We start from the raw sequence: 13945 nt of genomic DNA, 5'->3' as shown, positions 1-13945 counted from the left end.
TTCCAGCAGCTGCTGTGAGGAGGAGGCAGGAGAGCGCAGTGGAGCTGCCGGAGCTGGAGCCCCTGCGCTGGTAGCGGGGCTGGGAAGGCAGCGCAGCAGCCCCGGCTCGGTGCGGCCGTGCCCGGCTCGGTGCGCCCGTCCCCGGCTCGGTGCGGCCGTGCCCGGCTCGGTGCGGCCGTGCCCGGCTCGGTGCGGCCGTGCCCGGCTCGGTGCGCCCGTCCCCGGCTCGGTGCGGCCGTGCCCGGCTCGGTGCGCCCGTCCCCGGCTCGGTGCGGCCGTGCCCGGCTCGGTGCGGCCGTGCCCGGCTCGGTGCGCCCGTCCCCGGCTCGGTGCGCCCGTCCCCGGCTCGGTGCGGCCGTGCCCGGCTCGGTGCTGCCATCAGGCGGCACCTCCAGCCCGGCTCCTGCGGGGCTGCTCCGACACAGGCGCTCGTGGAAACTTAACCCCAGTTCATGAAAAGGGAACGAGTTTTAACTGTTTTACAGTGTATTTAGAACACTCTGGGTAATAACGCGTGAATGAGCATTTCCAGAGGTTTTGACTGTCACACTGTGATTGTGCATTTCTTTTACGGGACCCAACCTGAAAGCGGAGATTTGCATACAAACATTTCATTATCATTACGTCAATAACAGAAAATAACTAAGCAGAGCACTTGGCAATAAAAAAAAACAAACCAGAAAATGCTAGAGTTGGTGACAGAAAAGGGAAACAGACGTGGATAGATGCAGAAAAACATTTTCATTTCTCAATTCTCTCTGGTAGTTCTCACAAACGGAAACTTTACAAGGGCATGGAGATCTCTACAAATGAGGAAATCCTGTATAGAAAACCTCAAATTGCCCACAGCCATTGGCAGCCAGTTTGGAACAGGAGACAATTTCCTGTCATAATTACAAAAAGAGCTGTGTTACGGAGGGCATGGGGGCACTCCCAGAGCAGGCCTTGGTGTAACATCCTGGTGGCTTCTGATGTCCAGAAAGTGGGAGGATTTTTATTTCACTCAGAACTTCTTCATCACACAGCCAGTGGTGTCCGGCCCCGCTGGAAGACCAGAGTGCTGTAGGTCACCTCATTCTGGGGATGTGAGAGAAGCCACAGACATTAGACAGTGCACAAGCACTGCAGGTCAGCAGGAATTTCCCACTTTTAACTTGTCCTCAACACCACACACCATAAACAGCCTGTCCCTGCATGCAGGAAATTGGTAAATGCTGGTTCATCCCACTGGCCAGTCTGGCTCGGAGTTCTGGGTCAAGTCTCCTTTAGGAGCTTCCAAAGAATTAATATCACAGAGGAAAATGGCAGAAATGCTTCCTCTTTAAAAATATTTCTCCTACCCCGCCTAGTCTGTGGTTTAGTTAAGCCCCAGAAACCCTGAAGTTCCTTGTCAAAAGAACTGCTGCGTAACAGTCAAGTCTCAAAGGCAACTCTTCTCCCTCCCACCCCAATGAATATTTACCCCACTGTCCATAATGTGAAATATCTGCATAAAGTGTTAGAAATAACAGTTGTGACGTTTACCTGGGGGCTCCTGGCACAGTCCTCGGCTGCCATCTGGGAGAAAACTTCCTCTTGTAAATTTTGGTGGGGTCTTTTACAAGCTGGGAAGGAAAGGGATCCCAGTCTCAGCTGTTTGCACTGTGCTTGGAGACAGCAATGCAAGGGAGGCTGGAGAGGGGGTGACAGAGAGGTGATGTGCAAACTCTGTCACGGACCTGCACAGCGAAGTGGCAGCTGGGCTGCCCAGTCCCTGCACACCTCTTGGAAGTGGCCAGGGTGAAAGGCACTGAGGAATTCAGTGCGGCCAGGATTAGGATGAGAAAAGCCCACAACCAACAAAAGCCTCCACAGCTCATCAGTGGCAAAGTTAATTCCTGAAAACAACCCCTGGGGTGATTCACGAGGAGTTACTGCCAGGGACGAGCTGTTCATCAATAGAGTTATTCAAGGCAGACGTTATTTGTGCCACTTTCTAAGTACCTTCTGCAGTCACCACCACTCTGCTGTTATGCCCTCAACTGTGCCACTTACTTTTCCTGAAGAGGGAGATGATTGCAAAAACCAGGACAGTCAGGAGGATGCCAGAGAGGAAGGCCAGTGACATGAACAGTATTTCATGGCTGCTGATACACAGAAAATCCTGTCAGAATTCCCAGTTATGACAGAGGGGTTGAAGCATCAGTAGTGCTCAAATTCACCAAACTTTATGGAGCGTAACACGTTTATCCCAAGCCCCATGAGATCAACAGGTGTGTATCTGCATTGAGCATCTCTAGGAATCACCCACCCAGTTCACAGACTAGGAAATTCTAACCGAATTTGAAACCCCCAAGATGTTAAATATGTGCTATATGACCCTTCCCTTGCAGGAAGAGGCTGCAGTCTCAGGAAACTCTGGGTTTGAAGTCAGAAAATAAAGGCGGAACATTTACGTGTTAATCCAGCATCTGACTTCCGCAGCTCTGAGATCATCTGCAGGGGTGTGGGCAGTGGTGTGGATGGTGGTAGGGACAGTGGTAGTAGTGGAAATGGGTTCTGGTACAACTGCAATAGAAAAAAAAATCACAGACTTGTTTTAAAATATGCAACATTCTCCAGTAGTACTCCAAGCAACTAGACCCACATGGAGACGTGTGTCTGTAGAGGTCTGTCTGAAAGCAGAACCACCAGACAGGAAAATTCAGCTGTTCAGACAATGACTGTGCTGGGCAGCCTCTGGCAGCCATGCAGTTCTTCCCCAAACACCCCCGGCTGCTGAGCCTCCCCCACAGCAGCCCCTGCGTCAGGACATCACCTCAGTCAGGAATGTTGCAGCTAAGGAAATTCCTTACAAAATAAAATACCTGGAGCCGGTTTGGAGGAAGAGCCTCCCATTCTCCCAGAGCATTAACTGACAGGAAGAGAAACTGAAAGAAAGGGAGAAGAGTTTTATATTTATATACAAATGCACATGAGCAAAACAAACCTCTCACCCTCTTTGAACTCAAGAGACTTGATTTAGTTTTTATCCATTTCTTGGAAATTTTATGAAAGTGGCACAAAGCCACTCAAACCTGGCAGTTCCTCAGCATCAACCCCTTCCCAGTGTCTTGTTCCTGCCCACACGAGTTCACTGCTCCTTGGTGGGCATGGTGCCTTCTCCACCCAAAGAATGGAGGATATTTAATAACTAAAAGGACCTACAGGATTATTTTTGCAGCAGCTAAAACCATATGAACATTTTCATAATCAGCAGCAGCTTTGAAAAGTTCCTCCCTTGATGTTTTTGTTTAAGTTAAATTGACTTTCCCACCAAACCAGGAACAGTAACTTTCTTCTCAAATTGGGGGGTGGAACCTTAAAGATAGGGATTCTTAAAGATATTCTACTACAAAATCCCTACACTGGCATTTCTCACCACGTGCTCTGCAAACTTCATGTAGTGAATAATATGAAAATATTACAATAACATGAAAATAAACACCCTGTTCTCTGCTGCTGCCACTTTTCCTACTGTATCCCATTGTTGCCCACATTCCAGAGGAGTCAAACCATCATGAAACCTCCCAGTTTCCCACACCAAACCTCATGGGGTGCTGTGTTTGCAATAATAAAAAAAACAAGAAATGATACAGCTCTTTCTTACCTCCCACCATGAAGTGCTGCTGGAAAACTCCCCAAGAGTCAGCACACCAGTTCAACCACTTGCTTTGTGAGAAGAATCTGTCACACCAGTTAACAGCTCAAACGTCAATCAGATGTGAGCTTACACAATTGTGGAAGTTGAGTAACTTCACTTTTTATTTAAATTGACAAAAAACAGGAAACCATGAAAGACACCTGCATTCTCTGGAACTGTTAATCTAAATAAAGTAAGGCAGCTTCAGCTTAGGTTGGCTTGAAGTAAGGTTCTTGCCTCTAAAGAACACCACTTTGGTGAACTGATGCACTGAAAAGTGTAGAAAACTGTGTTTCTTATAACCCCACTGAGAAGCGGGATTGCAGGCACCCCCCAGTCTGCCCACCTGGGTTTATGGACTGGGTAAATCACATCCCAGCACATGGGACGAGTTTATTCTTGTGTGTGCTTTGCTGGGATTTTTGAGTTTTAACGAATTCCTTCAGGGAAAAGCTCCCTACAAAAAGGAAATGAAGAGATGAAAAACCCCCTCAATAAACTTACCCATTTATTTCCCTGTTTTAACCTGACTACTGACAAAGTCAGCTGAGGCCAAGTTTTTCAGGAGCTTTTGACACATTTTCTGCCAGATCACTCTTCTCCCAGAACCCAAACACTCAACACTACACAAGGCTTTATGGTGAAAGGGGGTTTCCAGCTCCTCTACGAAACAAGGACATTCACTCAGAGCCCCTCCAAGCACGGGGCCAGGTGAATGGGAGCACAAATCATCCTGACTTTAGAACACGTGTACAAGGGCAGCAGGTATCTGCGGTTGTTACCACACAGAATTCTAGCACACAGATCAGTTTTAGCACCAGATTTTTTCCCTGTGAAGTTCTGTGTCTCTGAAAGTGTTCAAGACCAAACAAGGAATCCAACACGATCTCACACACTGTGGTTTCAACTCATCCCCCACCACAAACCAGCTGTAGTGGTTGGTGTGACCATCCAGTGACTTCAAACACAAACAGGCAGGGACTGCCACTAGTGAAAGACAGCAAAGGAGTTTTTTTGTCTGTTTAATGATATTTAGAGTCATACAGTTTCCAACAGTAGGTATTGGAACATGTCAGTGGGCTCAGACTGCTCACACGGCTGCGTGGGTGCTCTTGGACAGTGCCTTCAGGTCCAGGATGCACTTGGCAATGCTCTCCTTCTGCTGCAAGAGACAAGAAACAGCCTTCAGAGGACATTTCAACAAGCAAAAGAGACATTTAAGTGCATTTTAGATAAACCTTTTTAGACCTGTAAGTTACTGATTAAGAGGGATGCAATTATAGCTCATGAAGTCAGAGATTCACATCCAGTAAAGCACAGATGCGTGGAATCCCAGAAGGTTTGGGTTGGAAGGGATCTCAAAGCTCATCCAGTCCGACCCCCAGCCATGGGCACGGACACCTCCCACTATCCCAGGTTACCCAGCACCTCCTGAGCCAGGAGCCCCAAACAGCAAATCTTTGTGCAGGCTAAAATGTGAAGCAGGTAAAACGCAGCAAGTACCTGCTGAGGTGTGATGCTCTGAACAACGTTCTTCTCCACCCACTGGATCATGTGGTCCTGCTCTTTCTGCCGCTTCAGGGTCTGCATGGCCACCTGGTAGTCCAGCCTCTTCTTCACCTCGTTGTACACCATCAGTAACCGCTCCCGGTAGTTGGCTTCCAGCAGCATTGCAATGTTGTTCTGCACACAGAGCAGGAAACAAGAGCTTCATGTCTGGCAGGAACACCAAGCAGCAGCAGAACATGTCAGGAGTCCCAGGACCCCAGCAGGGCAGGCTACCCTGGGGCTGAGCAGCAGCGCTGCCCCACTCACCCGCTTGGCATCAAAGAGGTAACTGCGGCCTTCGACCCTCCACTGCTCCTTCTTCTCCTCCTCGATGGCTGTCTGCAGGGTCTGGATGGCCTCGTTCTTCACGGCTAAAGCTGTGGCCACTTTCTCCTGAAACACACAAAGAACTCCACGCTTCAGAATCACAGTCAGGTGCAAGGAAAACAAGCGATCCACATGGAATGTCGCATTAAGCTGTGAGCAATGTCTGTGAACTGCCCTGTGCCAGGGCTAAGCTGTGGCAAGAGAGGAGAATGAGGGTTCACAATCAATCATGGAATCCCAGACTGGTTTGGGTTGGAAGGACATTAAAGCTCATCCAGTGCCACCCCTGCCATGGGCAGGGACACCTCCCACTGTCCCAGGCTGCTCCCAGCCCCAATGTCCAGCCTGGCCTTGGGCACTGCCAGGGATCCAGGGGCAGCCACAGCTGCTCTGGGCACCCTGTGCCAGGGCCTGCCCACCCTCCCAGGGAACAATTCCTTCCCAACATCCCATCTAACCCTGCTCTCTGCCACTTTCAAGCCATTTGTACTTTAACAAAACCATCCCTTACTAACAACTACACAGTCAAATTACAGTTTCTTCGTTACCTCGTTAAGTTTGTCAGCAAAAGCAGCGACATCAGGCCCAAACTTCTTGATGCCATAAATGATGACTGTCAATATGCAGATAGCTGCTACTGTCTCGTGGTTAATGACGTAGATCTCCTTGGAAAGAAGGTAAAGCAGGAGACCAGTGCCCAACATGTAGGGCCCTACAGAAAGAATAAAGCGGCATTATTTGTATAAAGCATAAAGAGGCTCAATAAACTCGAATACCTAAGAGGGAGCTACTCTAAAGGCTCACAAGATCGGGAAGAAGTGTTCTGTTTCACCAGGACAAAAAGCAGAGTCACAACTCCACCTGGGAAAGGTGCCACAAGGAATCTCACCAGAAATGGAAGCAGCTTGTACCTGACATAGGACTTGCTGCTTCTGCTCATTCAGAAACATGCAGAATTCCCTGTTTGAATGTTTTAAGGACCAAGAGGCAACTAAATCTTCCTATAAAATCAATTAAATAAATTAATGGAATTCTTTCAACCATTAGGTGTCTAACTTTAGAGCCAGGAGTCCTGGATTGGCTTGTTCTTCACAACCTGCACATGCAAAATACTAATTTTCCCTAATATTTTACCTTTTCAGCAGCCAACTGGTGGACAAAACCACCTAAGCATAGCTAAAAATGGTAAGAGTCTGTATTAACCTGTAACTCCTGTTTTAGGATAGAGAAACTGGAAAAACTCCTCAGGGATCAAACCATGACGAACTTCTCCTCCCTTCTCAGGCAGAGGCGGCACAGGAGCCAAACTCTGCTGAGTTGTGTGCAGTGGTCTTGTGGTGTGCAACACCCTGTGAACAAGGAGAATGCTTCAATTATGATTCTTATTAAAAAAAATAAACCCAAACCACCCTTAGACGAGGCTCAAGCACATTTCCAATTAAATAAGTAGGTAACAGGTGCCCAGAGAAGCTGTGGCAGGCCAGGTTGGACCTGCTCTAGTGGAAGGTGTCCCTGGCCACGGCGGGCGGTGGAACTGGATGAGCTTTAAGGTCCCTTCCGACCCAAACCATCCCGATTCGAAAAAGGTGGCATTTATTAGACACACCTCCTTTCGGAAGTGGGTGGGACTAAATAACCTCCAGAAGTTCCTCCCCACCGTCCCTATTTTATACTCCTACAACACGAATGAGGAAAGTAAGAGACAAAACCCTAGAATAACGCTGTTTAAGCACGAATCCCGGCCGGTTTCTGAGGGGTTCCCGCAGTACTCACCCCACGGCGACGGGCGGCGGCAGCGCCCTCAGCGCGGCGGGGGCTGAGAGGACAAGAGAGCAGAGAGCGCGTCAGGGCAGAGCTCGGCCAACACCCCCCGCCAGCCACCCCGCTCCCCCCCCCGAGAAGCGCTGCTCCCCGCGGCTCACCGGCGCGCAGGACGAGGCGGGAGAGCATGGCGGGCCGGGGAAGGGCCGGGGAGCGCCGTGAGGAGCGGCGGCCGGAGCGCTGCTGCCGGTGACCGCTGACCGCCGCCGCCGGGCGCTGAGATGGCGGCGCGGCTCTCGCGAGAGCGCGCGGGGAGGCGGGCGGGGGGCGGGCGCTCTCGCGAGAGGAGGCGGCGGCGGGAGACACGTGGGGGCGCCGCCGGCCCCGCTGCCGCCGCTGCCGCCATGGAGGAGCCGCTGCCGCCGCCGCCGCCGCTGCCCCAGGCGGACCCGCCGCCCGCCCCGCCCGACACCGCGGCTCCCGCGGCCTCGGTGGATGGGGAGCCCGCGGCCGAGGCCGCCCCCGAGTGGAACATCCCGCCCAACGCGCCCGCGTGCATGGAGCGGCACCTGGAGCGCGCGCACTACCGCGCAGGTAGCGGGCGGGGGGCGCGGGGTGCCCGCGGTGCCCGGGACCCTCGGGCGCTCCCCGGGCGCTCCCCGCGCCGCTCCCCGCGCCTCCCCTCGTGTCTCTCCCGCAGACGGGGCCCTGCTGCTGGGCGCCTCGGGGCTGAACGGGCGCTGCTGGACCGGCTCGCTGTGGGTGTTCGCGGAGCCCCGGCGCGCCCCCAGCGAGGGCTTCTGCACCGCCGGCGTGCAGACCGAGGCGGGGGTCGCCGACCTGTGCTGGGTGGCTGACAGGGGCATCCTGGTGGCCTCCGACTCCGGTAAGCAATCCTCCGCCGAGGTGAGTGGCGGGTGGCGTCCCCTCTGCTGAGCTGGGTGTCCCCCCGTTCCCCTCCTCTGAGGTGCGTGACCCTCTCCCCATCTCATAGGTGGGCGTCCCTTTCACTGAGGTGGGGGTCCCTTTCACTGAGGTGGGTGTCCCCCTGCATCCCCCAGGTGCTGTGGAGCTGTGGGAGCTGGAGGAGAACGAGAGCCTCATCGTGAACAAGTTCTGTAAATACGAGCACGATGACATCGTGACATCGGTGTCCGTCCTGGCCGGCAGCACCCAGGCTGTCAGCGGGGGCAGGGATTTCTGGTGAGTGTCCCCAGCCTGGCAGCCGTGTGCCCGGGCTGTGCTGGGAGCTCACTGCTCGCTCTTGTCCACAGCGTGAAGGTCTGGGACATCCCGGAGCAAACGGTGCTGCACTCCTACAGAGGTGAGTTCCGACCCACCTCCCTCTCTCCTTTTTATAGGCCCCTTTATATCCCACTTTGATCCTTTCCCCCCAACCCCTTGTCTGGCTCCCTCAAGCTCAGGGGTGTCACAAGGACTTGTGGCCATGGTTGGATTGGGCAGCTCATCACTTTGGTAGGAAGCAGTTGGCGGCTGCTGAGCAGAAGTTATCCTGTGTCTGGGCATAAACTATTCTTTGTCCAACTGCTGTGCCTCTGGAGGTCCTTGGGAGTATGCGGGAAAGTTGGATCCAATCTTTGAGGCTCTTTATCCTTTTGTGCTTTTGGTAGCTCACTCCGCTGCAGTGACATGTGTGGCTTCCTGTCCTGGTAAGGACACTGTGTTCCTGTCCTGTGCTGAGGTAAAGCTCACTCTATTGTCTAAACCTAGCCCATAGAAATGAGATTTAACTTTAGGTATTGACAGTTTAATGCACTTAGAAACCACCTCTTGTGTTGCAACCTGCCTCCCTGTATTATTGCAGTGTTGCAGTCTGATAAATTTATAATCAGTTTACCAAGCTGATTCCTACAGGTTTGTATCAAATTTTGGGAGCTCCTAGTTCTGTCCTGGGGATGACTGAAGGCTGCACTTACTGACAGCACGATTTTAACCCAGAGGAAGAGGCAGGGTCATTTTGCCTGTGAGTCAGCAGTGAATCTGAATTTATGCCACAAAGAAATTGTAAAATTCTTCTCATTCCTTTTGTATTTATAGGACAACAGAACTTTACTCTGGGACACCAGATGCCCCAAACCAGCTACCCGAATTGGTATGTCTCTGTGTGCAGTCACTGCTTCTTCATGAGTTTGTGTTGGAAGAAATAAATTATTTTATGTCTGATTTCTAAGTCTTAACTCTAAATCCAGTGATGTGCCTGTTAAATCCAGTGATGTGCCTGTCAAAACCTAAGGAGGTCTAACACTGTCACAGACAATAAGCTTAAAACCCTTGTCGTGATGCAGTAGCAGTGCTAAATGAGTTAGAGCAGGAATATCTTTGTGCTGCCTCCTTCCACACTCACCCGTTTCTTCCCTCGCAGTTTGCAGTGCCTGTAATTACCTCCCTACCTCAGTCATGTGGCATCCACAGAAAAGTGACATCTTTGTCTTGGGTAAGAATCTTGACTCTCACCAGGCAAAGCAAGGTCATTATTTTCACAGAACAGATTTTGCTGCTAACTTTCCTCTCCCTCTGTCGCAGGTGATGAAAGCGGAACAGTTGCACTGGTGGACACAAAGAACCCCGACTCTGCCCTCAGCGCCGCTGTGCACGCCCGAGGCATCACGGGCTTTGCTTTCTCTGCACACAGGTACCGAGTGATACTGGCACAGAACGTGGGACTGCATCCCCTTAACAGCCTGAGTTATTTTTGAGTAAAACCTATGAGAGTGCCAGTTTTGGTCATCTTATCAAGGAGATTGTAGCAAAGGACAGAGTAAACCAAACGTTGTCTCACTTCTGACTCCGTGAATGTCCATGACAAGAATTCTGCAGTTCCAGAATTACTGACCCACACGCTGTGGGGATTTTTCTAATTACAATCACCTCTGGTTAAGGAAGGATCACTTGCTTTCAGACTCTAATAGAATATTCCTGCTCAGTGTGCTGGCACCCTGCCAAATGCTGATGAAAACATTTTTGTTAGATTTTCTGTTAGTTAATTCGCTGTACCTGGGTCAGGATCACTAAGACTCCTGCTTTTCACAAATTTATCCCTAAAATTTCTTGTATTTGAGTGTTCTAACTGTGCTCTCATCTCTCTCTAGTTCGCCCTTACTGGCTTCAATCAGTGAAGACTGTTCAGTTGCTGTTCTTGACTCAGACCTCTCAGAGGTGTAAGTACAGACAGAATGTACTCACTGCTGTTGTCTTCTTGAGTTAATTACTAATACACAGAAACCCGGGGTTGGGGTGGAAGGGACCTTAAAGATCATTCATTCCACCCCTTGCCATGGGCAGGGACACCTTCCACTATCCCAGGCTGCTCCAAGCCCCGTCCAGCCTGGCCTTGGACACTTCCAAGGGTGGGGCAGCCACAGCTGCTCTGGGCAACCTGGAGTTGAAAATATTCCTAAGCAGAGGAGCATCATCCTAACAAACCAGCAGTTAGGGATTGCACAAGCCCACATACTCCCAGTGCTTGATGGCTAATGGAGTGTTGGTGTTTTCCAGGTTCAGAAACCGTTCTCATCGAGACTTTGTAAAAGGCTTGTCCTGGTCTCCTTCAGATGATGCCTTGCTCACTACAGTTGGATGGGATCATCAGGTTTTACATCACACTGTCCCCATACCAGCTGGTGAAGCTTCTGGAATCAACTGTGTAAAAGAATAGTTTTATAAACTCATGGTCCAAGTTCCTTCCTGGCATCACTTTGATTCTGCTGAAGTCGCAGGTGTGTGAACTGGAGTGGGGATGGTCTGTTGTCTGCCTTGAAGCTTGTGGCTAAGAAGGTTCCTGTAGTAATTTTGATTTAGGCATAAGTTAGTTACAAACCAAGCTTTACCCTTTCCTCAGGAGTGGCTTCTCCTGTAATAAAAGACTTCGGTTTTACTCAGAAAAAAATTGACTTCAGGCACAGAGGAGACTTGGAGAGACAGGGAATTAGGTGTAATGAAAATAGAAATAAAGTCAAAAAGACTTGATTCCTTCCTCAGTTCTCCAGACTACCCATGGAATTAATAGAACCTTTTGGGGGAGGTTAGCAACACACCTCTTGTTGGGTAAAAGTGAGAGCCTCACCCATGAGCAAAGTTCTTTGCTCTGTAAATCAGGTGGAATGAAAAGACCTCTTGGGATTCAAGGACTGGAAGGGTTCCAGTGCTGTCTTTGATGCAGCACATGGTTGAGAGTGTTGGGCCTCAGTACCAGTGTGGAGCTTCTGGTGAGCACTGGTTGTGCACTGGTCTAAAACACCAGTGTTTGGTGTCAGGATGTAAAATGAGGATCCCAGCTGGAGCCCTGTGAATAAACATCTTTGGGGTGGTGCTGGAGTCCTGGGATGGCCAGCACGTGCTTGGCCCCAGGGCCAGTTGAGGGGACTGCCAGAGGCTGGGAGCCAGGAGGGAGCGGGTGCTGTGCTCTTTGACACCACGTTTCATCTCCTCTGTGCTGAAGGCAACTTACCGAGGATAAGACCTGTGAACGAAAGGTTTATTTGAGGGAAAAACTGGACTAAGGACTTCAGTTGTCATGTGCTTGCTCCTGTACCAGACTCTGCTTAGTGATAAACCAGATCCATGCACTTGTGACGAGTGACCTCTTGTGCTGGCGACTGAGGGGACAGGACATTCCCCTACTCCCCAAAACAGACTCCACAGAACCCTGAGAGGTGTGTTTGTCAAATACCACATACATTTCTAACTCAGCTGTTTCCCTGGAACATATTTACCTGGAAAAAGTCATTGCTCTGCATGCATTGCTGCTGCTCTAGATAGGGCTTGGTCTGGCCTAGTATTTCCTAGACAGAATTAAGCAAGTCCTGACTGATGAAACAAAAATGATGTTGAAATGAATGTTACTCTGATTCTTTAGCATGATAGCAGCACTTAAATGTACACTGCTTCCAGTTCTTACCTCTGCATACACATAGGTTTAGTTGTGCAAAGCCCACAATTAATTTTTAGGCAGACTAAGCTTTCCCAGGCTCTGTAGTTTTCTCATTTACTCTTTATAAACCTCACTTGCTGCTTTTTAAATTCCCGTGTCATACAGGTGTTGACAGAGCAACTTCCTGTTCTAGAGCAGTGTATAGCCAGAAACAGTAAATGATTATAAAAACTGACACATTTCTTCAGAAATACCCCTTGAACCACAAAGTTCCCTGTTAGGGACCTCTGATGCTGTACTGAAACAGGTCTCGTGCTGGTTCTGAAAAAGTTGTCTTGGAAGATGGTTTTCATTTGTAACTGGGTTTAAGTTTCACTGGGCCACTTCTGTAGCACTGAAGAGCCAGCTGAGATCATCCACACAGTTAAAGTTGTGATTTCAGTCCCTGATATTAAAACTGTTCTTAAATAAATGTTCACCGTGTTCCTGTTCAATGCCAGGGTGCTACAGTTCTTCAGCACTAGTGCAAGGCAGGCTCTGGGTCCTGCTGCTTTTCAGGAAGTTTTTCTTTCCAAAGGTCTGAACATGGGTTTCCATCATGCACAGCTAAAAAGAAAAGTTCAAATGTCAGACATTGAACCACGTTAAGTTCTCATATTGCCACACCTGAGCAAAACACAACAGCACATGGCAAAAGACTCGTGGTGGATGGTGAAGCCCGTAGGGACAGCAGGTCACTGGCGGTATATTAACTCTGCTTTTACAATCAAAGACTAAAAACCCCTCAACGCTTCAGCATCTGGCAGCTGTTTGTTGTGCCACAGGATGGCAGCAGCTGCCCTTGACAAGGGCAAGGCAGCACCGCCCCAGCTCTGCACCTTGCCTTAAAGGGTATCTGCTTTTGGGGTTTCTGGCGCTTGCACTTGGGGTTCTTTCACTCTCGTAAGGGAAGCACAGAAGAGCAGCAGTTCAGGAGTCACTCCTGGGTTCAGCTTGGCTCAGAGTTGTTGTACCAGTGCTGGCAATGCTGCAGTAGTCACACGGACGCATGGGCAGCGTGGCACAAACGCCACCAATCCCACATCAATCCTTGCTGCCTTTGCAGCTCTCTGCCAAGGAATGGAGGGAATTCTGTGGGGTTTGTGGCTTGCCCAGCTGTCCCTGCACCACATGCCTTTCAGGTTTGGGGACATCCACTGCAGCTTCAGCAAAAGCTTCAAGGCATACATTGCACCCTTTCCCTCCCTTACACAGAGCCTGCTTCTGTAGCCAGAGCTGGATGAAGGAGGTGAGAATGCAAATCAGTTTAATTTTGAGTGGAGAGAAGCCACTGCAGACAAGCCTTTTATGTTGCTGCTTGTGTTGCTCACACTGCGCTTGCAGTTTTGGGCACAACATTCGAGTTGGGACTTGCAGCAAGGATGAGAGTTTCGTCCTTAATGAACGGCTCCAACCCAAGAACTATTTATAGAAGCTGCACCAGCTCCTCTGCCAGCCTGCCCAACCACCTGGGGGTGAGTGACAGAGCTCTTGGGGCTCAGCTGCCCCTTCAGGCCTTGACTGGGCTTCTAAAGACACTGAAACGGCCACGGGCTTTGGATCAACTGCTCAGAGAAATTGGACCGAGCCCTGGGTGAGCTGAAATGCAAACCCTTGCTGAGCTACATTTTCCCATCCTTCCAAGGACATGCAAACTTCTCAATCTTCCAGCAGACAGACCACATAAGCAACACTAGAAAAGAAGTCAGACCACACAT

The 13945-nt window shown here is 50.3% G+C and overlaps 3 protein-coding genes across 5 annotated transcripts; 1 reads left to right on the top strand and 2 right to left on the bottom strand.

Annotated features, from left to right (window-relative positions):
• Window positions 1-722: 722 nt before the first annotated feature.
• Window positions 723-4381, bottom strand: LOC121657601 (transmembrane protein C1orf162 homolog). Of its 3 annotated transcripts, XM_042013479.1 has the most exons (6): window positions 3629-4381; window positions 2847-2909; window positions 2436-2547; window positions 2035-2126; window positions 1525-1604; window positions 723-1077 (listed from the first exon to the last, which is right to left on the bottom strand). In XM_042013479.1, the coding sequence occupies exons 2-6, from the start codon at window positions 2875-2877 to the stop codon at window positions 1018-1020; spliced, it is 375 nt and encodes a 124-aa protein (XP_041869413.1). In that variant the 5' UTR covers window positions 2878-2909; window positions 3629-4381; the 3' UTR covers window positions 723-1017. The 3 variants fall into 3 exon arrangements, with proteins under 3 accessions (XP_041869413.1, XP_041869412.1, XP_041869414.1); XM_042013478.1 differs by having other exon boundaries at window positions 2847-4381; XM_042013480.1 differs by having other exon boundaries at window positions 2035-2123; window positions 2847-4381.
• A 286-nt stretch (window positions 4382-4667) lies between these two features.
• Window positions 4668-7585, bottom strand: ATP5PB (ATP synthase peripheral stalk-membrane subunit b). Its single transcript, XM_042013477.1, has 7 exons — window positions 7459-7585; window positions 7310-7352; window positions 6740-6885; window positions 6085-6248; window positions 5477-5602; window positions 5165-5344; window positions 4668-4823 (listed from the first exon to the last, which is right to left on the bottom strand). Exons 1-7 carry the CDS (start codon window positions 7484-7486, stop codon window positions 4752-4754), a joined length of 759 nt encoding a protein of 252 aa, XP_041869411.1. The 5' UTR covers window positions 7487-7585; the 3' UTR covers window positions 4668-4751.
• Window positions 7586-7676: 91 nt separating this feature from the next.
• Window positions 7677-12682, top strand: WDR77 (WD repeat domain 77). Its single transcript, XM_042013402.1, has 10 exons — window positions 7677-7891; window positions 7998-8183; window positions 8359-8500; window positions 8572-8621; window positions 8929-8999; window positions 9356-9410; window positions 9681-9752; window positions 9842-9950; window positions 10408-10476; window positions 10814-12682. Exons 1-10 carry the CDS (start codon window positions 7702-7704, stop codon window positions 10971-10973), a joined length of 1104 nt encoding a protein of 367 aa, XP_041869336.1. The 5' UTR covers window positions 7677-7701; the 3' UTR covers window positions 10974-12682.
• Window positions 12683-13945: the final 1263 nt, after the last annotated feature.

This window comes from Corvus kubaryi, unplaced genomic scaffold (assembly GCF_017639235.1).
Source record: "Corvus kubaryi isolate FWS band 111438036 unplaced genomic scaffold, C.kubaryi_AGA036_p1.0 split1-37355, whole genome shotgun sequence".
Taxonomy (NCBI): Eukaryota; Metazoa; Chordata; class Aves; order Passeriformes; family Corvidae; genus Corvus; species Corvus kubaryi.
Note: the sequence above shows the minus strand (reverse complement) of the source record. Positions and strands in the feature narration are given on the sequence as shown.

Coding starts and splice junctions, on each gene's coding strand:
- LOC121657601 (XM_042013478.1), bottom strand. CDS start 2,877: ATGGGAGGCTCTTCCTCCAAACCGGCTCCAG. Junction 2,548..2,846: donor TTCCTCCAAACCGGCTCCAG/GTATTTTATTTT, acceptor TTTCTATTGCAG/TTGTACCAGAACCCATTTCC. Junction 2,127..2,435: donor GTCAGATGCTGGATTAACAC/GTAAATGTTCCG, acceptor TCTGTGTATCAG/CAGCCATGAAATACTGTTCA.
- ATP5PB (XM_042013477.1), bottom strand. CDS start 7,486: ATGCTCTCCCGCCTCGTCCTGCGCGCCG. Junction 5,603..6,084: donor TTGCTGACAAACTTAACGAG/GTAACGAAGAAA, acceptor TGTGTGTTTCAG/GAGAAAGTGGCCACAGCTTT. Junction 5,345..5,476: donor ACCTCTTTGATGCCAAGCGG/GTGAGTGGGGCA, acceptor CTCTGTGTGCAG/AACAACATTGCAATGCTGCT.
- WDR77 (XM_042013402.1), top strand. CDS start 7,702: ATGGAGGAGCCGCTGCCGCCGCCGCCGCCGCTGCCCCAGGCGGACCCG. Junction 8,501..8,571: donor AGCGGGGGCAGGGATTTCTG/GTGAGTGTCCCC, acceptor TCTTGTCCACAG/CGTGAAGGTCTGGGACATCC. Junction 8,622..8,928: donor GGTGCTGCACTCCTACAGAG/GTGAGTTCCGAC, acceptor TGCTTTTGGTAG/CTCACTCCGCTGCAGTGACA.